Here is a 26,756-nt window from a genome sequence, read left to right on the forward strand (position 1 = left end):
CCATGTCATCCAAGATGTTCATGTCTTCCTTTCTTCAGTCGGAAGGAAATTAAGGTTTTTTCTCCATATAGTGGACTTCAATGGGGATCAGCGGGTTGAAGGTCCACATTGCAGTTTCAGTGCAACTTGGTCATTTTCTAAAAAAATTAATACATTTATATACTTTTTATCCACAAATGATGCTGCATTGAAACTGCAGTTTGGACCTTCAACCTGTTGGCTCACATTGAAGTCCACTATGGAGAAAAATCCTGGAATGTTCTCCTCAAAAACCTTAATTTCTTTTCAACTGAAGAAAGAAAGACATGAATATCTTGGATGACATGGAGCTGAGTGAACGAATCCTTTAATACTTATTAAGTGTATATTAAATACGTTTTTATTTAAGTTCACATCCAGAGTAAATGCGCAATGGACAAAAATTTCCTGATAATTTACTCACCTCCATGTCATTCAAGATGTTCATGTCTCCCTTTCTTCAGTCGGAAGAAAATTAAGGTTTTTTCACCATATAGTGGACTTCAATGGGGATCAGCGGGTTGAAGGTCCACATTGCCGTTTCAGTGCAGCTTGGTCATTTTCTAAAAAAATTAATACATTTATATACTTTTTATCCACAAATGCCGCTGCATTGAAACTGCAGTTTGGACCTTCAACCTGTTGGCTCACATTGAAGTCCACTATGGAGAAAAATCCTGGAATGTTTCTCCTCAAAAACCTTAATTTCTTTTCAACTGAAGAAAGAAAAACATGAACATCTTGGATGACATGGAGCTAAGTGAACGAATCCTTTAATACTTATTAATTGTTTATTAATCATTAAAATGTTACATTTATATAAGAATATTTAAATGTCCTTTTATTCTGTAAAAACCTTGAAAAAAATAAACATTAGCTTTCATGTGGACAAACTGCAAAACAACATTTTTTGAAGTCGAATTAAAATAGTCTTTTAAAGACTAAATGGGAGTTCTGATATTTACAGAACTGTTAGCTTGACATTCGGTATGCATTTCTAACTGATGTGAAGCATTTTCATGAATATGTATCCCACCCACTGGGAGATTTTGGCTCTGTTTGTCAGAGTGTCTTGCAATTACAATAATAAAGAGCTTTCTTTATTCACCACGACAGCTGGATCCAATTTTTCAAACTACAAATTGGTCAGTCAAGAGTATCTATTTAAGCAATTTTTAAAACCACTGTTTTTATTTTGTTTTTATTCTCGCCTCTGAAGTCTGTTATTACCTCCAAACCAAGGAGATAGAGAGAGCCAGTGAAATTATACAGAGAACTATCCCCGCCTCTACAAATTAGCTTCACGCACCCACTGTCTATTTAGATTTCGCAATGGCACTCGGAGGTGTAGAGTTCACTGTCTACTTTGTGCATTCTAATGTCTTATTCAGAACTAACAGCCAATAAAAGTTCCTGGGTGAGCAAAGATCATTTGAGGAAAAGTTGTGGTGTGGTACTCTGTTCTACATTATCTTACTATTGGGAAAACATGATTTTATAGAGCGTAGCTCACTGTGAGTATTAATAGGTGATTTGAGTGAAATAAATTCAAATTATTATCGCATAAGAAAAAAATATGTGTTGCCTTGGTCTTTGGTCCCTGTAGCCTAAGGAGACTGATAAATTATTTTTCTTAAGCATTACAATAGGTATAAATAAATAAAACTATTGCAGCATATTGCAACATAGAAGTTCTGAGCTGCCTAAGTTTTACACTATTTAAACTTTTTTAGTGCTGTTCATGTAAAAGAAATGATTGAAACCTATGATAATATTTTTAAAACGAGTGAATGGGTATAAACAACCACATGTATTCTGATATTTATCTTACAAATATGACTTTTCCATTCCGTAGTATTAAAAGTCTGTGATTACTAATATTTTTTGCTTTCTGCCTTTTTTGGTCTGTAAGAATAAAGCATTTCTCTCATGTTCTGACATATGACGAGCACTGGCAAACTTGACACCCCCACAACCCCTCATCATGCCCTTATGAGGCAGCACATTACAGTTAAATGTGCCTATATAGAACTGTTTTGAATTGCATATAATCCACAGCAAGCTGTAGATATATTGTGTTTTTACATAGAGACACAATTACAAGCAACAGCAGATCACATACAAATGTTGATTCGCATGCACAGCGGACAGAAGATAAGACACATGCTGATTGTCATGACAGCTGCAGTTTGTCAGTGTAAAGACGCTGTAGGAGCAGATTTTGCCAGATACTGCTTTCTTGTGATTGTAGGGAATCAGTCTGGTGGATTATTCAGGGCTCTAATGCCACTGCTCATTCAGATAACCTAATGACTAGATGGTGTATAAAATACATACAGTAGTAGAGAAATGCGTGGGATGAATGTTCTACACTGTAAAAAACAATTTGTTGAGTCAACTTAAAATAATTTGTAACCTGGCTGCCTTAAAATTTTAAATTCAGTCAACACAAAAAAAGTTTATGCAACTTGAAATGTTAAATTATACTGACAACTTAGATATTTGAGTTGAATCAACTTCAAATTTTAAGGCAGCTGGGTTACTTACCCATCTGTTAAGTTTAGCAAACACAAATATCTAAGTTGTTACTTAGTACAACTTAACATTTCAAGTTGAATAAACTTATTTTAGTTGACTGATAAGTTTGATTAGGTTTGACTGATTTTTAGGCCACAAATTTTTAAAATTTTAAGGCCACAGGGTAATTGTTTTTTTATTTTTTACAGTGTAGTCTCACTTCTTCAACATCATGCTCCCCCAAAAATGTAACTTTTGCATAATAAAATTAAAACTGAAATAAGAATTTAAGCAGTCATCAGATGCAAAGTTCACTTTTACATGTTGTTTGAACATAAATGTGTGTTGGCAGTGTGTGTACACAACCACCCTATAATGATAAAAATCCACCCAGTGGTTTTTAATTAATCTGTAAAAATAATTTCCCCTTTTTCAAATCAAGACCTGCTTTGAATGAGCAGTAACAGTCCGATCACCATTGTTTCGATGCCGGAACAGGGAGGTACACTGCAAAAAATGCTTTTCTTACTTAGATTTCTTGTCTTGTTTTCAGCCAAAATATCTAAAAATTCTTAAATCAAGATGATTTTCTAGACAAGTAAAAATTATTTTCTTGTTTTCAGAAAGAACAAGACAAAATTAATTGAGTTTTTGCTTAGAACAAGCAAAGTAATCTGCCAATGGGGTAAGCAAAAAAGTCTTATTTCAAACAAAAAACAAGATTATTTTTCTTACCCCATTGGCAGATTATTTTGCTTGTTTCAAGCAAAAACGCACTTAACTTTGACTTGTTTTTTCTGAAAACAAGACAATATTTTTTTACTCGTCTAGAAAATCCTTCTTGATGTAAGATGGAAACAAGACAAAAAATCTAAGTAAGAAAAGCATTTTTTGCAGTGTAGGCAAGAATGGCTCCTAAGTGATTGAGGTGTTCTGTTGTTGGATGAACATAGTAGTCGTCATTTACTCCCGACATCTGAACCACTGAAGATGAAGTGGATTACGTTTGTTTGTGAAGGGAATGCGCCTCCCGATCTACATATATATGTAGATCGCGTAAATCATTTGTGATCCAGCTTCACTTACTGCAGAAGTGAGTATAAGGGTTTTTTTAATGAATCTTTGCGATCGCCTTTCCTAACAATGTTTTAGCAAGTTTCGTGGCTAAATGTGGCTAAAGTAAACAGGCTCGTCACTCCACAGAGAAAAGAGAGGGGCGGGGCGAGCAGAGCTCATTAACATTTATAGCAACATTAACCAGAACAGGATGATTTTTGCAGAGCTGATTTTGGCAAGGTAAAAAAAAGTGTTTTTTACACTACCATTGAGAAACCAAAGCATGTTATAGACTTTTCATTAAGACCCTAAAGAATCATATCAACTTGTGGAAAATGGGCATCCGATGATCCCTTAAATTAAATTATTGTTTTAGTTTAAATTTTAGTTATTATAATAATCCTGGTTTTAAAAATCCTGTTTTTAAAAGGTACCACCTACTTGTAAGTTAGAGCATTTGTACCTTTCTTCTGAGAGGTCTATGCATATTTTCAGTCCCTCTCCGATAAGATTCTGTCTTGCTCCGGTGCCACAGGCTATTTTTTCCCAATCTCTCCCATAGAAACAACACTTCAGACCTCACCTTGCTGCATTTGTCACAGCAGGCAAAATGAAGCTGCTTTCCCTCACTGCCTCCCAGAGTTGAAAAACATTGAGAATATCCGTCCCTGCACCCATAAACCATTTGTTTTTGTTGCTCAATAGATATATAACACAAATAGCGTTCTGCACCTTAAAAACATAAAATATATTTGAGTAACTTTTATTTTGTCTTTACATATTTACGTTTTGCAGGAGTTATTTCTTTATCCCGCTTCCTGCACACATCAGTATCTTCTGTCCCGCATCTGCAAAACTTTGTTGCGTCAAGTCCTGCCAGAAAACCTCTAATACATATTTTTGTACATTCCAGGGCATTTGCGACTGAAAACTACCACGTGCGACTATGAAAAAGTGTTTAGGAGCACCATGTGCGACTTACCTGATCAGCATATTTGTGTTTGCACTGAGGGGAGCTTCAAAGGTTTCTGCGTGTTTTTGCAACGTTGAGTAATGTATCAGAGACATATCTCACAAATCCTTTCATAAACAAAGTGTAGAGAGAGTGTAAATAAGAGATTCATTGTGCAGTGTAGAGAGCTGCTTTGATTATAATGGAACTTTGTGAGATCGTGACAGCTTTTAATGATTTTTATGGGAGTTTGTAAATGAGAAATAAATTTAATACAACAGTTAAACAAAAAGTTAATATTAAGTAACTTACACTGTCGAACTATAACACTATTGCCTGATTTTGCACTATTTTTGTCATCACAAATAGTTTAAAAATAGTCACAGCTGAGCCACTGCGTATCTCTATTCGAACACAGCGATGTTACGTTTATAACAGAACGTGCATTTTTAAAAGAATCTAGTGAGTCAGTGATTCAATTTTCCATTCATAAAGACACTTGCTTTATTGAATGAATCAGCTGTTCGAATGAATCAAATGAATGATCTGATTCAGTAATTAAATCAGTGACTCGCCACCACCTACTGGCAGTTTTAGTTTCATTTTTTAAGTATCTTTTAAGTTATTTAAATCATTTAATATTTTTGTATTCAAATTTTTAATCTAAACATTAATCTCAACAGGAATTTATGAATTTAATTGCACTCATGCCATCTCTGAGCCTCATTAAACATGAAAATACACCTACAAGCTACTTTTGTGTTCTTCTTTGCCACCTCTGTAGTACAAATTAATTTTAATACTCATTTCATTTGATTGGTAAGTTATTCTTATTCTACATGTTCTTATTCTGTTGTTTTAATTAGAAATTTTAAAAAGCTTAAACAATAAAATTGACATAGAAGATGACATACTTTTAATAAATTTAGAAAAATGGCATTACAAAGGCAAAAACAAAATTCCCTTTTGAATCACTTTAAGGAGTCAAATATCACTTTTTCTTTATCAGATTTTTTGGTTATTAATTAGAAGGTGCTCCTAAATTTTTTTGCAAGTTAAAAAGAAAAGTAAGCGTAGAGCCCTGCATTCACATATATCATGAACACTGGCATGTTAAAGGATTACTCCACTTCCAAAATAAAAATTTCCTGATAATTTACTCACCCCAATGTCATCCAAGATGTTCATGCCTTTCTTTCTTCAGTCACAAAGAAATTATGTTTTTTGAGTAAACATCCCAAGATTTTTTTCCCATATACGGCAATGGTGCTCAACGGATTGAAGGTTAAAAATGGTTTTCAGTGCAGCTTCAAAGGGCTCTACATGATCCCAGCCGAGGAATAAGAGTCTTATCTAGCAAAATTATTGGTTATTTTCTAAATAAAAAATATCATATACTTTTTAACCTCAAATGCTCGTCTTGTCTAGCTGTGCAATGCGTATGCGTACTCTGTGCACTCTCGTTTAAAACGGTTAGAGTAGGTCAAAAAACGCCCAACTCATTTTCTCCTCCAACAAAATCATCTAGCATCACTGCAGAAGTACCAGCCCAGTGTTTACAAAGTGAATGTACAAAGGTGGTCAAACGCCCTTTACAAAGGTAAAACAGCGATGTCAGACGATTTTGAAGTTGGAGGAGAAAACGAGTGTAAATATTGTGTAAATATTGTTTTAAGAAAATGACCGATCAGTCGCCCGCCCCTTATTCCTTGGCTAAGATCACTATATGGAGAAAAAACCTGGAATGTTTTCCTCAAAAAACTTAATTTCTTTGCGACTGAAGAAAGACATGATTATCTTGGATGACATGGGGGTGAGTAAATTATCATGAAATGTTTATTCTGGAAGTGGAGTAAGTCTTCACATAAGTAAGTCTTCACATAATATACATACTTATACTCTCTAAATATTAAGTGCTCTCTCACCTTTCATAGAGTCTGACAGCTGGTCACCTCTTAAGAGGAAACGCCTCCATCTGCGCGAGTATGTAGATTTAATTTACAGTTATTTATGTACATTATCAGGTGTTTCTTTTTATTGCTTGAGTGCTGCTGTAATGTAGGCTGTTTTCTGAAACGCTGTTACTTGAATATCTAACAGCTGTGAACTGTCTGATGTCTGAGTAATCGTTCTGCCTCTATTGCCTGGTCATGTACACTAGTGATTTAAGTTTTCTGAATTGATCAAAACACAACATAAACTTATGTTTACATCCAGTTCTTTCAGCTTGGGCTGACAGATGGAGACAGGACTTGAGAGTTGAACTCAGAGCCTGAGGTTTTTGACTGCTGTTAGTCCTGCTGTATCTGTCAGCAGCTCAGACTTATGTTTACAAAACAACTTTTTGTGTCTGTTTTCTTCCTTTAAATCTTTGCAGCCTAGGAAAAGGATTTGGTCTTGTGGCATGCAAAAGTCATCTTGAAATCAAAATGAGCTCTGTTTGATTCCTTACTGCATGGTCCTGGTGTTGTTTTGCACTACACATCAAAACATGTGATATAAAGTAATTGTAATCTGTCATAAAAACCAAAAAAAAAAAAAAAAGAAAATTCTGTCATTAATTACTCACCTTCATGTCGTTCCAAATCTGTACGTCCTGTAAGAACACAAATTAAGATATTTTTTGATGAAATCCAAGAGCTTTCTGACCCTGCGTAGACAGCAACACAACTGACACGTTCAAGGCCCAGAAAGGTAAGGAAATTGTTGAATAAAGGGGTTACTGTTTGGTTTCTTTGTGCATAAAAAGTATTTTCAAAGCTTCATAAAATTGTTAAACATGGTACAAGTAGTTGTCTACTTGCAGGGTCAAAAAGCTCTTAAATTTCATTAAAAATACCTTCATTTGTGTTCCAAAGATGAACAAAGGTCTTACAGGTTTGGAACAACATGAGGATGAGTAATTAATGACAGAATTTTTCTTTTTTTGGGTGAAATATCCCTTTTAAATGCTTTAAAAAGCCTATTTTCTCCTTTAATAACTATTTTTCTTGGGATTTTTAAAAATGGGTTGTACAATGGGGCCTTCTAGACAAAAAGGTTGATAACCACTGCTTTAGATAAGGTTTGGTTTAGAGTCTGTGTCCCCTGAGCACAACAGACTGTCCTCTGTGCGACTCTGTGACAACAGATGTCCGTTTACTAATTTAAAGCTTATCTTATTAAAAGTTTATCACTTTTTATTACAACTTTTATATTGCTTTGTGTAAGCCAAGAACACGCAATCCAGTGTGAAAAATTAGATGGTTAATGGCATTACATAAGTATTGAAAAGTACTTTACTTTGTGGTTTTGAAGTTTGTCCCATTTAAAACAGAATCTGTAGTACATAATGGATGTTGAGAGTGATCAAATGTCCATTCAAGGCCTTTATAGTAGATGAATACTTTTGTATTCACTTACTCTAGATTCATAGGTCTAATTAGCGTTTGACCTAGGCTGAGTATCCGTTATCTTATACATGTTCATGTATGCAAATGCTGATATCCAGGGGCAAAAAAGAAGGCAAACATGTCAACGCATGACAAGGTAATTAATAAATAAAGAAATAGATTTTCACACTGCTCCCTGCGGATGTCTGTTTTTCTTTGTGAAGCATTGAATACATTGATCTCACATTCTTAATTCATGTGACAGATGAATAGTAAGCCCTATTTAATGCTCATTTTCAGGCTCAAGAATACCTGTTGCTTCCTGGAGCAGAGCAGCATCTCTCTAAAGCCTTCTGTCTTAAATTAAACACTGTCTCTGAGAGACAAGCCTGGATCAGAGTTTCCATAGCAACAGGTTATCTGACTTAACAAGGTCCAGCTTAGAATTAGACAGAGCTGAAACGTCATTGTGAATGTGAGTACCGTAAGATAGAAGTAGAGGGTTGAAATGTGTCAGAGTGCCAAAGTTAAATGTAAAAGTACTATAAATAGACAGTATGTGCTTATTACTCGGAGGGTTTTCTGAAAAGCACTGTTCGAATTAACTTCTAGTAAACTTTCTTCTTCCAGGATTATTCTAGTAATGGGTAGAAGAAACATAAACATTAGCATTCGAAAGTTTGGGGTTGGTAAGTTTTCATTTTATGTAGTGTTAATTTTGTCAACGAAAAACTATGTTGAAAATGTTTGTTGACAAGCTTTTTCCCCATGACTAAGACGAGACGACAATAAGGTCAATAAACGAAAATTATGATTATATCAACATGCAATTTCATTGACGAAAAAGGACGAGACTAAAATGGATTAAAAAAAAATGAAAATACTAAAAACCGCTCTATAAGAAATGGTGACAATGTTATTGCGGACTGCTTTATGCGCTTCTACTAAGCAAGCTTTCATGTGTGGTTGCGAGATAACAAGAGTTCAAATCCCAGAATCAGATGGTGCATTCAAGTCATGTCGGATAGATTGTAATTTACTAGTTGATTGCGTATGAACGCAGCCACAAAGTCGTTATTATGAGTGGGGAAACCCAGAGTTTCCGAGTTGGGGGCATGTCAGTGAAAAAACTGTATCAGATGCAGTGGACACAGCCAAAGACTATAGATATAAAGCATCTTTATTAATGATTTTTTTTCTTTTTTTTTGTAATGTACAATAAAACTATATAAGTTACATATACACAGTAATATATTATATATTATTATTATATTATTATTATTACCATAGAATATATAATGATCACCTTCATAAATTGAATAAAAACAGGAAAAAACACAATGTTACACATTCATTTTTCATTTTGTAGATGTAGGGTTATAAAAATAGTTGACTTTTATGTAGAAAAGTTAAATTACCTTCTTGTTCCAAACAAAGTGACAAGCGCACCTGATGTCGTACTGATGAGTTGTCAGCTCGTAAGTACACACGCAATGCAAAAGTGAATTTCTCAGTCATTACAATTATAATATTAAACAAAAATAATTTCTATCACTTTAACCAATAAACAGAAAATGTGACTAAGATTTCATTGACTGAAACCTGACTAAAACGCTCCTACATTTCTTGACTTAAACCTGACTAAGGTTGACTAGATATGATAACTAAAATGTACATTTGTGTAAGACTAAATTAAAAATGGCTGCCAAAATTAATGAATTAATTATGATTTTATTGCTAAAATGTCAAGTTTTCATTGACTAAAACAAAACTAAAATACTTAAGGTTTTCTTCGACTAAAACTAGACTAAAATACTTTAGATTTTCTTTGAAAACCTAGACTAAAATGTTGAGACTTTTAGTCGACTAAACATTATAGGGTTGACTAAATATGATAAAAAATAACAAGGACATTCAACACAAGACTAAGACTAAAATTGAAAGTAGCTGACAAAATTAACTAATTTTATGCTCACCAAGGCTGTACTTATTCAGTCAAAAATACAGTACGAACAGTAAAATATTACCATTTAAAATAACTGTTCACTGTAACTAAAATAACTTATTTCTGTGATGGCAAAGCCAAAATATTGTAATTTATTTTGTCTTCAGTACTGTATCAAAATAAAAGCAATCTTTGTAATTTTGCTTAATGTCATGCTTTTTACACAATTTAAATGGGCCTAGATTGTACTATAAATATATTTTTTTATTATTTCTGTCATCATTTACTCTCATTTTGTTCCAAACCCTTTATTTTAAGGTCTAATTATCACTATTAACAAACCATTAACTATGACTTTTGCCTGCATAAACTACTTATTTGCTGCTTATTAGTAGTTAGTAAGGTATTGTTAAGTTTAGGTATTGGGTAGGATTTATAAATAGCCAATATGTTATGAATAGGCATGCTAATAAGCAACTAGTTAATAGTGAGAATTGTTCCCTATACTAAAGTGTTACCAAAACTTTCCTCCTCCAACTTTTTATCTATGCGATTAAAGTCAGTGAAGTTGTTTGGACGCCATTGACATTTATTGTATGAACAAAAACAGTAGAAAGATTGTTCTTTTGTGTTCCACTAGTCGACTGTGCAGATATGTAATTTTGCACATCCCAAAGGGAGAATTGATTTCCAAAACGAGTCGTCCTGTAGTTTTTTACCATAATGGTCAAGAGTTTATGCATGACTCATTTGCAGCGGATCCCTGTCTGTTTTGCTGTTGTTTATGCTGTTGCGGATTGACAGCAATCAGTAGGTGTTTGATTCAAGAGTCTGAACTCAATCCTGGACCATCAAAGACATCCTGCTCTCCCACAAATCTCAGTGTCAGGGAATCAATTCTCATTGGCTTTCAGCTGATTGTTTGTTGCACGTATCGATGGGTAGACAGAGAGGCAGACGGAGAGAGAGAGAGAGCATGTTTATGATTGTTCAGAGGAGATCATTCAAACTGTTAGAGTACGTGACAGACTTAAGACAGTACAGAACAGAATTATGGATGAGGATAGATCCCCAAGGTATAACGGCGATATGCCTAGACGGACTGTTTATAACCTAGTTAGCGCTTTATGACTGCGGCCGGTTCAATTCACTTGATCAAAACCATTTAACAGTCTTTCTTTATTGCATCCATTCCCACATTTCAAGCATAACAGGGCCGTTTCCATTTTTCTCATTTCTCCTCCCATCTCTCCTCCACCTGCTTAAACAGCTCTTGACAGCGCCGCACGGGTGGCAGTATCATTTCTCTGAAGATTTCTGTTTATTTGTTTTCTCTGGCAGTGATATTTCATGCGATGACACAGGGTAACCGCTCACAGTTCCTCCTTTCATCGACTCTTCCTTCCCTGAGGAATAAAAACACATTATTCAAATGTTTGCCTTTAATGGAGCACCCTGTAGTCATTAAAAAGAGAAGCAAATTAGACAATGTTCTTATTTTAATTCTATTGTGTACATTTAGAGTATCTTCGTGTTTTGTTTATTGCCTGGTTTAATTTAAAAGTGAAACTGCGGCTATTAGCATGGAAAGCAATTTACTTGGTCTGTCAGTAATGGAAAAGCTTACCCGCACTTTCTCTGCGCTTGTCTCCAAGGATTATTGGTGGTTCGCCAGTGAACTTTGCTTTTGTCAGAACGCTGTCATGCGTACGGAATGCGTGGAGATACATAAACAAACCCACGGGGTGGTATGTGCGAGCAGGCAACACAGGAAGTGGCTCGTGTTCAAGTGCTGTTGACAACCCCGATGAATATTGACACCCATTGTGTTTTGCTTTGTTTGTTACCATACATCTCTGAGGTGAACATGACCGGTGCAAGCGCTCCTCCTGGCCGAAAATTGGCAAATGCGCTTTTGTGAGTAGCGCATATTGATTTTATTTCAGTTGTGCAATCTTTGTCGGGCGTTATTCTGAAGACAAATGTTTCTGAGTCGTGGGGGCAGACGCGGGGGAACCGATGTTAATGCATTCACCTTGCACTCGCAGCAATAAAGAAGACGTGTGTTTGTACCCGTGTGCACTTCTCTCCGTCCTCCGGTAAAACAATGAAGGAGCCAATCAGAACTCTCTATAGCTCCCCGTTGACCAATCACTGAGAGTCTCACTGTGTGGAGCCATATTTCATCCCAAATGATACTGCGTTCCATCCCTAGTGCTCCAGTTTCATCTCGTACACATGTTTTTGTCTGGTTTTGCAGGCTGGGAAGTAATGAAAAAATTCTTCATCCGTGTTGTTGGTCTCTGATGATATCATTTGGCGTCCCTGGATTATATTTGGTCAGGCCATAAACCTTCTTTTGAGACCAAGCATGTTTCAAGCAAAGCATCTTTCTCCTGTGTAAGGCTGTTGACCCTGCGTGAATGTGAGTTTAGACATCAAACTTTCATAAGTCCTTTTCCTCCTCAAACTGACCATGAGATATTCCTGTCTGGAAAACCACAGATTCTACAGCTGAGAAAGTGAGAACTGATCTTAGTACAAGGACACAGCCTTTTTCACAAGCTGTATTTCTCAACTTCAACAACTTAATTATGAAAAAGCGGAGGGAGAACATTGACGGTGCAACTGACATGTTTTGGTTCATATTTGTCCTTTTTTGTGTTGTTAAGATTTTTACCACCACACAGTGTTTGCACTTTCGTGCAAGCTGCAGCGGTAAGAAAACCAAGGCAGAGAAAACAAAGGTGAAATCAATGCAGAACTGAAACAGACAGGGGTTTTTCCTTTCAGAAACAGGCGGTTTATGTGATGAGGAGAATCAGGAGAGAAACACTGCAGATAGCAGCCTGGATTTCATTTGAAAATGTACATCCACTTCAACTGATGCATTTATTCCTTTATGCTTCTTCTGCCAGTGAGAACTGAATTATGGAGGTGTTTTGAAATGTTTTGTTATTGCCATCTGAGAGCGATATATATACGTGCCTCCACTCAGCAAGAACATATTTGCTCTTTTCCTTTATTCGCACACACACATCCACATTTTGATGGACAGCTCAAATCCCAGCTCAGTTCTCATCAGCCCTTGGTTTGGCAACTTTGCCCACCCTTGTGGTGGGCACGTATTATTGAGGCAAACAGGTACGGAGGGCAGGACATTGCAAAGTTTACAGAAAGGCTGGAGGAAAAAAAAAAGTACATTTTGACACAATTGGGCATTATGGTCTTGTTATTGTTGCATTTATGCATTTGGAAGATGCATAGATGCATTTTATCAGTCCTGGCGATAAAAATCCATGACCTTGGGAACACTATGCTAGCTGAGCTGTGTGAATTATTAAATGATAATAGGGCACAGAAAAGGCTAGGTGTTTTTCTTTATCAAGGCCACGCATCGATCCGCTAGCATTTCTTAACATCTTACGAGGACTCATGTATGATGCATGTGTGATGAAATGATAGAAAACGAATGGGTTTTTTTACTAAAAAAATCTGCTCAGAAAGCGCTGCTGCTCGTCTTATTCAAGGTTCACCACAGCTGGAGTCGGGACACTGCAATCAGTGCTCAAAAGCTGGAAGAAATCCAACTGCTTTCAAGCTAAAGTTTCACAATATATATAGTCAGAAGAACGGATGCAGTTTTTATAGAGACTTCTGGGATTGGATTCATGTGCTCTGTAAGGTTACTCCAGAAGCAGTTTTCCTCTTTTCTTGTTGTCAGGAAGTCTCTATTACCAAAAGTTGAGAATTTGAAAGCTGTAGACTTAACTAAAAACAACATAAATTTCACAAATCAAGATATTTTGGATAAAATCCAAGCGCTTTCTGACCAGCATTATAAATAAACAGTGTTACTAACAACATTAATTTTTTTTAGTATTCTTTATTCTTCCCCTTTTAAGAACTTTCGGTTTCTCTGGCAGTAGGTGATACTAATGCGCAAACAGCAGTCTTGTTGGCTGTTTTGACTGTTTCGATTTCAGCAAATCAGTTAGAGCGAACGCAGACAACGTGATTAATATTTATGAACCCAGCAGCTCATTAATCCTTAAAGGAGAAGTTCACTTCCAGAACAAAAATGTACAGATAATTTACTCACCCCCTTGTCATCCAAGATGTTTGTCTTTCTTTCTTCAGTCGATAAGACATTATGTTCCTTGAGAAAAAAAAAAAAATCATGAATTATCTCTATATAATGCACTTTAATGGTTCCCCCAAGTTTGAACTTCCAAGATGCAGTTTAAATGGCTCTAAACAAAGAAGAAAGGTCTTATCTAACAAAACGATTGGTCATTTTCAGAACAAATTGACAATTTATATACTTTTTAACCTCAAACGCTCATCTTGTCTAAGTCTGCGTGAACTCTGTTTTTTTTTTCGGTTCAATAAGTTTAAGACAGTTAGGGCATGTTAAAAAACTCCCATCATGTTTTCTTCCCCAACTTCAAAATCGTCCTACATCGTTGCAGAAGTACCGACACAGTGTTTACAAAGTGAACATACAAAGAAGATCAAACACCCTTTACAACAAAAAAAAAAGGTAAATCAGCGATGTAGGACAATTTTGATGTTGAAGAAGAAAACGAGACAGGAGTTTTTCGACATACCCTAACTGTATGGACCCGGATTACACAGACTACACATGCGCATCGGCAAGACAAGACAAGCATTTGAGGTTAAAAAGTATGTAAATTGTCAATTTGTTTCAAAAATGACCGATCGTTTCGTTAGATAAGACCTTTCTTCCTCAACTGCGATCGTTTAGAGCCATTAGAAGCTGCATTTAAACTGCATTTTGTAAGTTCAAAATACCTGAAATGTTTTCCTCAAGAAACATAATTTCTTTTTGACTGAAGAAAGAAAGACATGAACATCTTGGATGACAAGGGAGTGAGTAAATTATCTGTAAATTTTTGTTCTGGTAGACGACTTCTCCTGTAATCCCTTCTTAGAAGCACTAAATAACAAACAATATTTTAAGCACCACCAGCAGTCCTACGTTCAGTCAACATGACAAATCTGCATTCATACATGGTTATTATAATTACTAAAGTTCTAATTACTAAAGTTTAATGCTAAATTATCAGAAATTTACTAACCAATGGCGATTCTATTGCCAAGGTGTCCAGTTGATAATATTTACAGTAATTTATTAAATTTGATAGGTGTCTTTCACACTGTCCAACAGCAACTTTAAAATACGGTAGATTAGTGTAAAATGTTTTACAGTAAAAATTTATTCTATTTAGTCTCCATTTATTTTACATATTTAATATTGGGGACATTCAAGTTATGTGACATATTTGAACATTTGTTTTTAAAAAAGTAACACAATAGTTACTTTCCCTGGTAATTAATTACTTTTAATGATGTAACTCAGTTACTATTTGTGAGAAGTAACTCGTAGCTATAACTAATTTTTTTTAAAGTAACATGCCCAACAATGTTTACGACACTCCATAGACGGCAACGCAACTACCACATTCAAGCACCAGAATGGTAGTATGAACATTGAGTGTCCATGTGTCATCAGTGGTTCAACCTTAATTTGTTAATTTGTGACCCTGGACCACAAAACCAGTGTTTAGTCGCTGGGGTATATTTGTAACACTAGCCAAAAATAAACTGTATGGGTCAAAATTATTGATTTTTCTTTTATGCCAAAAAACATTAGGAAATTAAGTAAAGATCATATTCCATGAAGATATTAAGTAAAATTCCTACTGTAAATCTATCAAAACTTCATTTTTGATTGCTGATATGCATTGCTAAGAACTTCATTTGGACAACTTTAAAGGTGATTTTCTCAATATTTAGATTTTTTTTTTTTTGCACCCTCAGATTCCATATATTCAAATAGTTGTATCTCGGCCAAATATTGTCCCATTCTAACAAACAACACATCATTGGAAAGCTTATTTATTTAGCTTTCATATGATGTATAAATCTCAATTTCAAAATTGACTCTTATGACTGGTTTTGTGGTCCAGGGTCACATTTTATGAAGCTGCGAAAATACTTTTTGTGTTCAAAAAAACAAACTTAAATAATGACTTTATTCAACAATTTCTTCTTTTCCATGTGAGTTTTCGCCATGTGTTCACAAGAGCATCACGACGCAAAAAGTATTCTTGTAGCTTCATAAAATTAAGGTTGAACCACTGATGTCACATGGACTATTTTAATGATGTCCTACCTTTCTGGGCCTTGAACATGTCAGTTGCATTTCTCTTTCATTTATATTCTCAGAATGAATAAAAGTCTTAAGGGTTTGAGGGTGATTAATGACAGAATTTTAATTTTTTGGGTTGACTATTCCTTTAAATAAAACTAAAATTCTATTTTATCTTAGAACAATAAATTGGCAGTCAAACAACATAATCATTTGTTCTCATTATCAGCACAGCAGAGTATTGTCTCTCTTTAAGTGATGCTGTTTCTAATTTCGAAGAGCTGTAATGTTATTTTTGTTTGCGTGTTGTGACAAAGACAATTGTGTCTTTTTTATTTTTTAGCTCATGTGCAGCAGCCTGTTTCTTCTAACCTACTTTGCCTCACATTTTCAATCCATTTACCATTGAAGTCGGATCATGCACTACTTTATGTTTGCTCTTTGATTCATGATATAAAGTGATGGTGGTGAAGAAAGCGATCCCAGTTTCTGCTTAATAACGTCACAGTTTTTGCAGTGGAAGATGTCACAGTACAAAAAGGCATAAAATTCTTTGAAGGTTGAGATGAAGAATGAAGGGATCAAAAGCTGTCTTCATGAAATCAGGAGTTTCGGTTGAATAAGTCAGGGAGGCTCACATTTCTTCCTTGTCATTGTGGAATAGGATTGCAGTCATGGAAACTCTTGTTGATCTGATCTGTTGCATGCAAGAGAGAAAGAGTTGCCATGTAACATACTGCAGAAAGTAAGGAAATATGGTTATGACTTTGGGGATTACCCTGTACTACCAGCATATCTAAATTCATAATATGATGTTATAGTCTGGGTTTGGCTGGTTGCACAACAGGAAGCATAGATTGAATAGCAAGGAGTTTTTACAAATGCTCCAATGCACTTGCTCTTTCCAGCATGGTGCAAGACTGTGATTCTTTCCTTAGGACCGAAGCACATGTGGTGCTGCGCATCCGAGTGCAATTCAGTAGAAGAATTCGGATCAATATTTTTTCAAGTTGATGTAAAGAACAACCAAGACGCTCTCTATTGTTTTGAAGCATGCATGCAAGCAGCGTTCCAACCTCCAGCTGTTTTTTAATCTTTTCCAGCATCCGATGTGTACTTTGAAATGCAGCTTGAGCAGGAAAATTACTTTTTTTGTGTTTCATCTGTCTGTGTCGGACACAGAAATACACTCCCACTATCTCTTTCTGTATAGGACACACCTATATTGAACCTGGTCAGATGGTTTGATAAGGAACGTTTTTGATCAGTCTCCTGCAATGTGGTCTTATCGCTTCATTACTGCCTGCGGTTAGTCCAATATATACTGCCTAAACATGAAAGCCAGCCTGTCTCTCTGCAGGTGTTCCTATCTCACATAATGTAGATGTTCCACTGTGGCCACTGTCAAGATTCACGACCAGATATCCAACAATTGCTATTCCATTTCGTTGACAGGTTGTGATTTCATTGCATTTCGACCCACAGGACAGCACTTCTGAGGAATTTTGTACCATGTACTGTCCCTCTAACCTAAAGGGATAGTTCATCCTGAAATGAAAATTCTGTCATCCTTTACTCACCCACATGTCGCTGCAAACCTGTGGAAAAAAAAAAAAAAGTGGAACAGAAAATGAGATATTTTTAAATAATTTCTCATGTTTTTTTGTCTATACAATAGAAGTCAACAGTAACCAAAACAGTTGCCAAAGTTCTTCAAAGTAACGTCCTTTGTTTTTTGCAGAAGAAGGAAATGCAGGGCACATAAATGATGACATAATTGCTGGGTGAACTGTTCTTTTAAAGGAGAACTCCACTTCCAGAACAACAATTCACAAATAATTTACTCACCCTCTTGTCATCCAAGATGTTTATGTCTTTCTGTCTTCAGTCGTTAAGTTTTTAAGGAAAAGCATTTCAGGATTTTTCTTCATATAATGGACGTCAGTGGTGCACCGATTTTGAACTTCCAAAATGTAGTTTAAATGCAGATTCAAAGGGCTCTAAACGATCCCAGCCGAGGAAGAAGGGTCTTATCTAGCGAAACGATCTGTCATTTTTTTTGCAAAATAAAAATTTGTATACTTTTTACACACAAAAGCTCGTGTAGCACAGGCTCTGGGATGCGCGTTCATGTACTATTGAATCACGTCGAAAGGTCATGCGGAACGTAGGCGGAACCACAGACCCAGTGTTTATAAAGTGAACATGCAAAGACTAAGAAAGTGCACGTAATTCAAACGCTGTTTACAAACAACGTCAGACGATTCTGAAGTTGTAGAAGAAAATAACATGGAGTTTTCCGACATACTCAACCTTTTTGAGATGGAGTACACAGACGATGAACTTAGACATGATTCGTAGTAGTGATGGGAAGATCGGATCATTTTACCGACTCAGACCTTTGAATCTTGTTTAGCAAAATGAACGAATCTTTTTCTGAGTCATTTCGTTCATTTTAGCAAAATCAGCATCACGTGACAGCCCCATAAGATGAATGAACGACTCGAAAAACCTAAAGACTTGAAACAGGTGAACTAATTCCAGTACAGAACCTAATAGGGTGTTGCGCATGCGTGACTGAGCAAATCACTCTCTGAGATGACTCGTTCTTCCTGAGTCACATTAAAGATTCATTCAAAATGAACAAAGCGTTCAAGAACGACCCGTGGACACGCATCCCAGAGCCTGTGCTACACAAGCTTTTGTGCTTAAGAAGTATACCAATTTTTATTTTTTGAAAACAATGACTGATCATTTCACTAGGTAAGATCCTTCTTCCTCGGCTGGGATCGGTTAGAGCCCTTTGAAGCTGCATTTAAACTGCATTTTGGAAGTTCAAATTCGGGGCACCGGTGAAGTCCATTATATGCAGAAAATCCTGAAATGCTTTCCTCAAAAACCATAATTTCTTTACGACTGAAGACAGAAAGACATGAACATCTTGGATGACAAGGGGGTGAGTAAATTTGTAAATTGTTGTTCTGGAAGTGGAGTTCTTCTTTAAGATTGCACCATTCCATGCCTGTGTCACGTAAATTGTTTCCACTAGTGTTCATTAACGGAAACTATGACGAAAAATGTTCAATGTTCGTTTTTTCCCATGATTAAAACAAGATGATAACTGTGACTGTCAACATGCATTAGCATTGATGATAAAAAAACGAGACCAAAGTGTATTTTAAATAAAAAAAATTTCTTTGTCATAAAAACTCTTTTTATTGTCATCAAAAAAACAGGAGACAAAATATTATTGCAGACTGCTGTACACATCTCTACTACGCAAGCATTCATGTGGGTTGCCAGATATCAAGAGTTCAAATCTCCAAATCATAGCTTCTCTGTTGAAAGGATACATTGCAATCTGGCAACCATTCACACACGCTCACTCTTCGGTGGTCTAAAAACACTGACAAATAAGCCAGAGTTTAGCCTGTCTGTGTTCTTTCATGAGGTCTTGACTGTATTATTTGCGATTGTGTTTGCTGAATAAATGCATGATTGGAATTACTATTTGTTTTGGTTTGTTTTACCAGTTTTCAAAATTTAGACAGAGAGAGTGCATACGTCTTTGATATTAATTTAATAATAAATAAATATTTACTCGCCTTACTCGTTTCAAACCTTTCTTTTGAGGAACATAAAAGAAAGCATTTTAATAACTGTTGGTAACAAAGCTGTTTTGGTTACCATGACTTTCTTTATATGAACAAAAAAAATGCTGAGATGTTTCTCAAATGATCTTTTTTTATGTTACATAGTTTACGTTTTGCAGCCTAAATGTTTATGTGTAATAAATTTAGTGTTAAATCAAATAAAATATTTGGTCATACTTTATATTACAGTAGGTGACCTTAACTATTATGTATCTACATTTTTAAAAAAAAAAGTACAATGTACATATTGTGTTCATGTTGTATTGCAAAACACTTTTGCGGCAATTGAGGTGGGGTTCGGGTAAGGTTAGGGGCAGGTTTGGTGGTATGGGTAGGTTTAAGGGTGGGTTAAGGTGTAAGGGATGGGTCAACAGCGTAATCATAAATGTAATTACAGAAATTAATTACGGATTTAATTACATGCAGGTTTTTTTAAATATAAGTACAATGTAACAACATGTATGTACACAATAAGTGCATTGAATCAAATGATTAATTTAAATGTCACTACATAGTAGTTAAGGCCACCTAATAAAGAGTGGGACCAATGTTGCTTTCTCATTTAACACAAAAATAGCTTTAAATAATCTTTTGTAGGTATTTTCACAGTCAAATTTATTTTGCGATTAATTAGATGAATTAATCATGTAATTAATTAGACTGAAATTTTTAATTGACTGACAGGACTAGTTTTTAGTAGTAGTAATAATAATAATAATGTAAAACGTTGTAAGCTTGTGCTATACTATTATAATTTTTATTGTGTGTATTATATCAGTATTACTTTTCACAAAGATTCAAAAACATTAAAAGCGAAGCTTTCTTTTTACATTGCTACAGAAAGCAGAAATGATCATTTTTGAAGTTCTGAAAAGTTGATAGTAAAGCACATAGCAATCTTTCTTTGAATGTTTCACAAAAGTACTTTTTTAAAAGGATGTCCTTGGCTCTCTATGCACCATGATTGAGCTTATAATTTTTGTATGCACACCAAGAAGATAGTTGTTTATTTTCATCACAGTAATTTTTCTGTGTTCTTTTGTCTTTTTGTTTTCTGCAGGCAGTGGAAACGAATCTAGCATCCAAAGATAGTCACTGGGTGTACGCCAATGAGGTAAGCATATATTCATAACAAGTTTCATAACTCATTCTTATCTGTTTCAGAAAAGAGGGATCGACCTCGAAGCCGTTGGCAGTCAGATCCTGAAAAGAGCTCAAATTCAGTCTGCTGTCGTCATATCCAATTTCAACCTACAGTGTTTGATATGTGGCACATCTCTCATTCAGTATGTAATATGCTGTCACCATGCTAGAGCAAAGCTGACAGTGGATTATTGCACTGGCACGACTCTGAGCCACAGTTTTGCTCCCCTTATTCCTCCCTCTCCCTCATTCTGTTGACTGAGAGCTGGATGTGGAAGCAAGGCCTAATGAGAGTCTGGCCCTGCAAAAACCAATGAGAGCTGAGCACAGAAATCCTAGCCCAATAAGAACTGAATGCAGTACTCAGTAAGTCAGAAAGCATGGCTGTGGGCTGAATGGCATAAAAACTCTGCGATTCTGTTTGATGTGTTGACACCAACAGAAATTTCTACACAATAAGACAAGAAAGCATCAGAAAATGTCTTTATATGCACAGAGAATGAGTAAGCAAGAAAACTTTGCTTTTACTTTGCTTCTCTGGGACTACCTGACAATATGACAAAGTCATACTCAAATTTAAAGTCTTACAGAACACTACAAGCTTATCCAAAAACACTTTGTCTAACTCTCTGGATCCATCTACACTACATGGCCAAACAAATATGATTTCAAAACCATTCCCATGGAGAAGAGGCATCCCTTACCTGCTATAAGAGCAGAACAGCTGCAGTGAAACGTGGATGCAGGTTTTTGATCCCATTTGCACACAAGCCAATGCCAAAATGATACGAGAGTCAGAGGTGCTCTCTTTAATACAGGAAAAGTGGATGGGGACTAGGAGTGTTAAAGGGATAGTTCACCCAAAAATGAAAATTCTGTCTTTAATTACTCACCCTCATGTCGTTCCAAACCTATAAGACCTTTGTTCATCCTCAGAACATAAATTGACATATTTTTTATGAAGTCGGAGAGGTTTCTGACCCTGCACAGATAGCAACACAACTACCACGTTTAAGGTCCAGAAAGGTATTAAGGACATTGCTAAAAAAGTGACATCAGTGGTTCAACGCTAACCAGGGCTCGACAATAAGGAGTGCCCAATATCCCGGGGCCAGAGTAAAAGACGCTCGGGACAGTTGACGAATTTGTCTCTGGCCTGATCAGGACACTACTGCATCGTCACCTAAGTTTATCATTTGCACATGTATAATGCATTTAAAGTTGCATTCATAAGCACAGCGCTGCTTTGTTTACAGCAGTAACCAGGGAAACACTTTATCATTATCCCATAAGCGCCACCTGCTGGCAGAGACTGAATTTGGGTTCATTCAGTCCGTCTGCTGTTTTTCCCTAAAATATCTTTACACACTTTGTAATAAATAATTAATAAAAAATAATTTTTGAACAAACAAATAATTTTGAGCTTTCTATTTGTTACACTAGTAGGCTTTGCTGTGATAACGAAATTGGAATCGAGAATTTAATTGATATGTAAAATTTTGATGTCATAAGCTTATTTATTCAAATAAAAGACAACATGGGTCAAAAACAATGATAAGAGCAACTACTTAGTTTTTTTATATATATTATTTATAACATTTTGACTGGGCAAGTAAAAATTTTAACCACTGGCCCGACCGGGCCAGTAGAAAAAATCCTTAACGTTGAGCCCTGCTAACTTTACAAAGCTACAATATCTATTATATATCTCAGTTAAAATATAGCTTTGAAAATCTGAAAATGTTCACTTTCACTGTATAAAAAATGCTCTGACATTCTGCTAAACATCTCCTTTCATGGTCCACTGAAGCAAGAAAGTCATACAGGTTTGGAACGACGTGAGGGTGACCAAATTATGTTTCATTTTTGGAAAATGGTTTATGTGTTTGTCAATGAAGACTGCATTAATTTTATGCACTTTTTTGAACTAGGTATAGCAAAACCTGTTATTCAGAAGGGGATGCCCACGTCTTTTTCAGGCTGTGCAGTGTATCTCTCTCTCTCTTCTAGTATATGACCTGTATCATAATGATTAAACTTGCTTATGCTGTATGAGTCATTAAATCATAGGATCTGCCTACTTATTCCATAAAGAGTATTCAAAGCATGCTGTCATTTTCCACTTTAAACAGTCCACTCTCTTCAAGATTAGAAAAAATATTTTAGAAAACATTAATTTTCTCACTATGAGTGCACTTCTCATGACTGTAGTGATGTACAGTATGTGCACTCATAATATAGTTACTAGAAACGTAATGTATATGTTCTGTACCTCTCTTTTACTGTAGTGGTTTTATTTTTTAATATGCGTCTCTAATCTTAATCCTGTTTTCGGCTCTTCTCGTTTTATATTTGCTCATTTGCATAGTATACTGTAGTCAGGTTTCAGTGTGATCAAATTAAAGCACAGTCACATTCAACCTAGAAACAGCAAAAGAGAGAATTCACGGTGCATTACCTCGAGTCAGGAAAGGTTTAGATGTTCACCGAGTCACACTGCTGTGATGTTTCTGTTTATCCCTTATTCTGAATTGAAGCTGAGTAATTTGCTTGTGTCTCAACACACAGCCAGCATGAAGGTCACCAAAACACCTATGAACACAAATTAAGCCTCTGCAGTTTTCATCCATCAAGGTCATGGCAGAACGTCTAGCATAGTTCATTCATTTTTAACTAGGCTTTGTTTATCAGTGTTTGCAACACAAAGTTCATCTGCTAAAGAATGATTAACATAACAAGGATGCTAAATAAACAATTTTACTGAAAATAATTTAAATAGATTATTGAGGGAGGAAAATATTAAATGTGTTTTCCCTGTAATGTCATCATTTCATTAAGCCCGAGCTTCATATTCAGGGGCTCTGACCTTTCATAGATGTCAGAATATTGTCTTACTTTCACAAGCGTTTGAAGTTTAATTAAATGACAGGTTTCATGCAGCATGTTCAGGGATTCCAACATCTGCGCTGATTTAATTAGAGACGGTGACATCAGAAGTCCTGACTCTGCTTAATATCACCTTGATCAGTTGATCAGTAAAAAGTTTTATAGTCATGAATAAATGAATAATTAATACCCTCACCAGGGACGTGTTATCAGAGATCATTTATATGGTGGGCTGGCCTGTTTTGATTAATGTGTTTGGAGGTTGCTTATGAACTCCCAGCATTCCTCACTGTGAGTCATCTCAGCACTGTGATCTGTACATATTCTCCTGCTACCTTTTTTTTTTTTTTTTTGTCCGAGCGCCAACGGTTAGACTGCTGCCAAGATTATAGAAAGATATTTTGTAAGATCAAAGTCACTGTAAGACCCGAATGTACTCCATTTATAAAGGTCAGTGAGTCAAAAGCTAATTTATAACTCCTGCGTAGTTTCTTAGAAAATAGAGACATGTAGGCCTGCTGTAGTGCAGACTTTAATACTTTTTTTTTCCAGCAAGGATATATAAAATTGGTCAAAAGTGACAGCAAAGACGTTTACAATGTTTAAAAAGATTCTATTTCAAGTAAATGGTGTTCTTTTGAACATTCGTTTCATCAAATAAATTAAATTTTTGATAAATGCATTGTTTTTTCACTCAAAAGAGAATGCTTAGACATACTCATAAGGAAAATAAATACATAATCGGACTAAATAATGACCAGTGTCATATTAAAAACTGGCATAAGTTGTATGGTTAAAGTGATAGTTTACTCAAAAATAAATTAAATGTCTGCTCTCTTTTACAGTGAAAGTACACTGTCGTTCAAAAGTTTGGGATCAGCAAGATTTTTGATGGGTTTTTTTTTTTTGGAAGACTTTTCTGCATATCAAGGCTGTGTTTATTTGATTGTGAAATGTTATTGCAATTTAAAATATATGGGTTTCTATTTTAATATACTTTAAAATAGAATTTATTACTGTGATGCAAAGCTGAATTTTCAGCATCATTTCCTCAGTCTTCAGTGTCACATGGTCCTTCAGAAATTATTCTAATGTGCTGATTTATTATCAGTGTTGAAAACAGTTGCGCTGCTTAATATTTTTGGAACCTGTGATACTTTTTCAGGATTCGTTGATGAATAAAACATTAAAAAGAATATCATTTATTTAAAATAGAAATCTTTTGTAACAACACTTCAACACTATTGTTCAAAGTTCGGGGTCAGTAAATTTTTCTTTCTTTCTTTCTTTGAAATATTAATGCTATTATTCAAGGATGTGTATATATATAGCTTTTTATTCATCAAAGAATCCTTCAAAAGTATCACATGTTCCAAAACAATTAAGCAGCGCATTATCCAACATTGATAATAATTCAGCATATTAGAATTATTTCTTGATGAGCAGAAAAGACGTCTTTAAAAAACTTACTGATCCTAAACTTTTGAAAGGCAGTCTAAATAAAGACCAGTGGCTAACAAGCTTGTTCCATTTACAAATGTAGCATACAAGCATCATCAGTATGACTAATATATGTAATATTCTGAACCCATAAAGCTTGGTACGAGTAATACTGCAAGCTGTCATTCACTGGAAAGGTTGCTTTAATAATCTTGCTTTAGTCTTGGTCACTATTCACTTTCATTATACTGAAGGTTTCAAAAGACATACAGTAAGGGTGAGTAAATGACAACCGATTTGTATTTTTTATGTGAAATATTACTTCACCAGTAGACTGTAGTGGTTTCTAATTAGCTTAAATGCAATTACTTTACATGTGAAGAGCCTAAAGGTATCAATGCTATATCTGACTTGTTTAAACACTCTCTCACCAGATAGCTTTTCAAACTCATAAAGTCCTAGAAAATCAGAGCCTGGCACACAGTCCTGTTAAAAATTGCATGAGGGTGAAGAAACATGCTTAAATTGAACACAGAGGACATTATTACTACTTTTTTACTACTTTATTACTTATTACTACTTGTTAATGTTTTATAGATTTTAAAACTGGACATTTATTGTACTTCAGGTATATATTTCTTTTATAATTTTTCACTCTGCAGCTGAAAATTGCAGATCTTTAGAAGTGTTTTGATTGTCATGCAACATATTCTCCAATTCATCATTGCTGTCATAATTTTTGCTCCATTTGTTATATGTCACATTCCTGGAATTAATTGGGAGAATAGGTTTACTTTTGAACTTCCTGAGGCTTTAGCTATTCCAGTGTACGTTTATAAATGGCACATTCAAAGACTGAAATAAACTATATGCTTTAAATTTTAAACAGATTTCCTCTGTTTTGTTTTTTTAGTAAGGCTAAAGCATTTCTGACTTTTGATCGATATATTTTAATGCTGATATTTACTTCTACTTTGACTAGCAAGAGATTTATGCATTTGCATTTTGTGCATTTTAGCATTTCCTTGTTCTTTTCTACCCCTGACTGTGTTTCTGTATTAACAGCGATATCTGATTTATGTATTGCTTTTGTTTATTTTCATGTACTCTCACATGCTGCATTTTTTTTGGTTTGAGACCACAAATCGTGTTATTGTAACATCACCAAATTCATTGCCAGCCTGTTTTCATTATTTTTTCATTGTTCTGCATTTGTGTTCAGAATTAATTTAGTAATTTAGTGTTTGCTTAGTGTCATTTACAGTACAAAGTGAGCAAGTGTATGATGCCTAGTGATTTAAAGTCATGTAGTCATGTGATCATGTAACGTATTTCAGCCTTTAACATGGCCAAATAATGTTTTGTAATAAAATAGTGCCACTCAAAAACCCTTGTTACTGATTTTACAAAATGTTTAAAAGGCCTGTCAACAGATCATATCCATGGTTACCACACAATGCATGTTGATTGTAATTCTGGTATGCTAGCTTGTTATTTATGTAATTATATCTTATTTCAGTTGTTAGTTTACAGAGGTATTAGGCACTTGTGGATCAGATCACAACCAGCTTAGCAGACCAGCTAAGACTAGCTGGTTTAT

The 26,756-nt window shown here is 35.2% G+C and overlaps 1 protein-coding gene across 2 annotated transcripts in view; it reads left to right on the forward strand.

Moving 5' to 3' along the window:
- grid1a (glutamate receptor, ionotropic, delta 1a) overlaps positions 1-26,756 on the forward strand; it is a 315,412-nt gene that overhangs the window by 238,568 nt on the left and 50,088 nt on the right. For both annotated transcript variants that reach the window (XM_051133244.1, XM_051133243.1), the window contains exon 5: positions 20,748-20,801. In XM_051133244.1, the coding sequence (XP_050989201.1) occupies positions 20,748-20,801 (54 nt within the window). The remainder of the gene's footprint in view (positions 1-20,747; positions 20,802-26,756) is intronic.

The sequence above is a fragment of the Labeo rohita genome, chromosome 17 (genome assembly GCF_022985175.1).
Source record: "Labeo rohita strain BAU-BD-2019 chromosome 17, IGBB_LRoh.1.0, whole genome shotgun sequence".
NCBI lineage: Eukaryota > Metazoa > Chordata > Actinopteri > Cypriniformes > Cyprinidae > Labeo > Labeo rohita.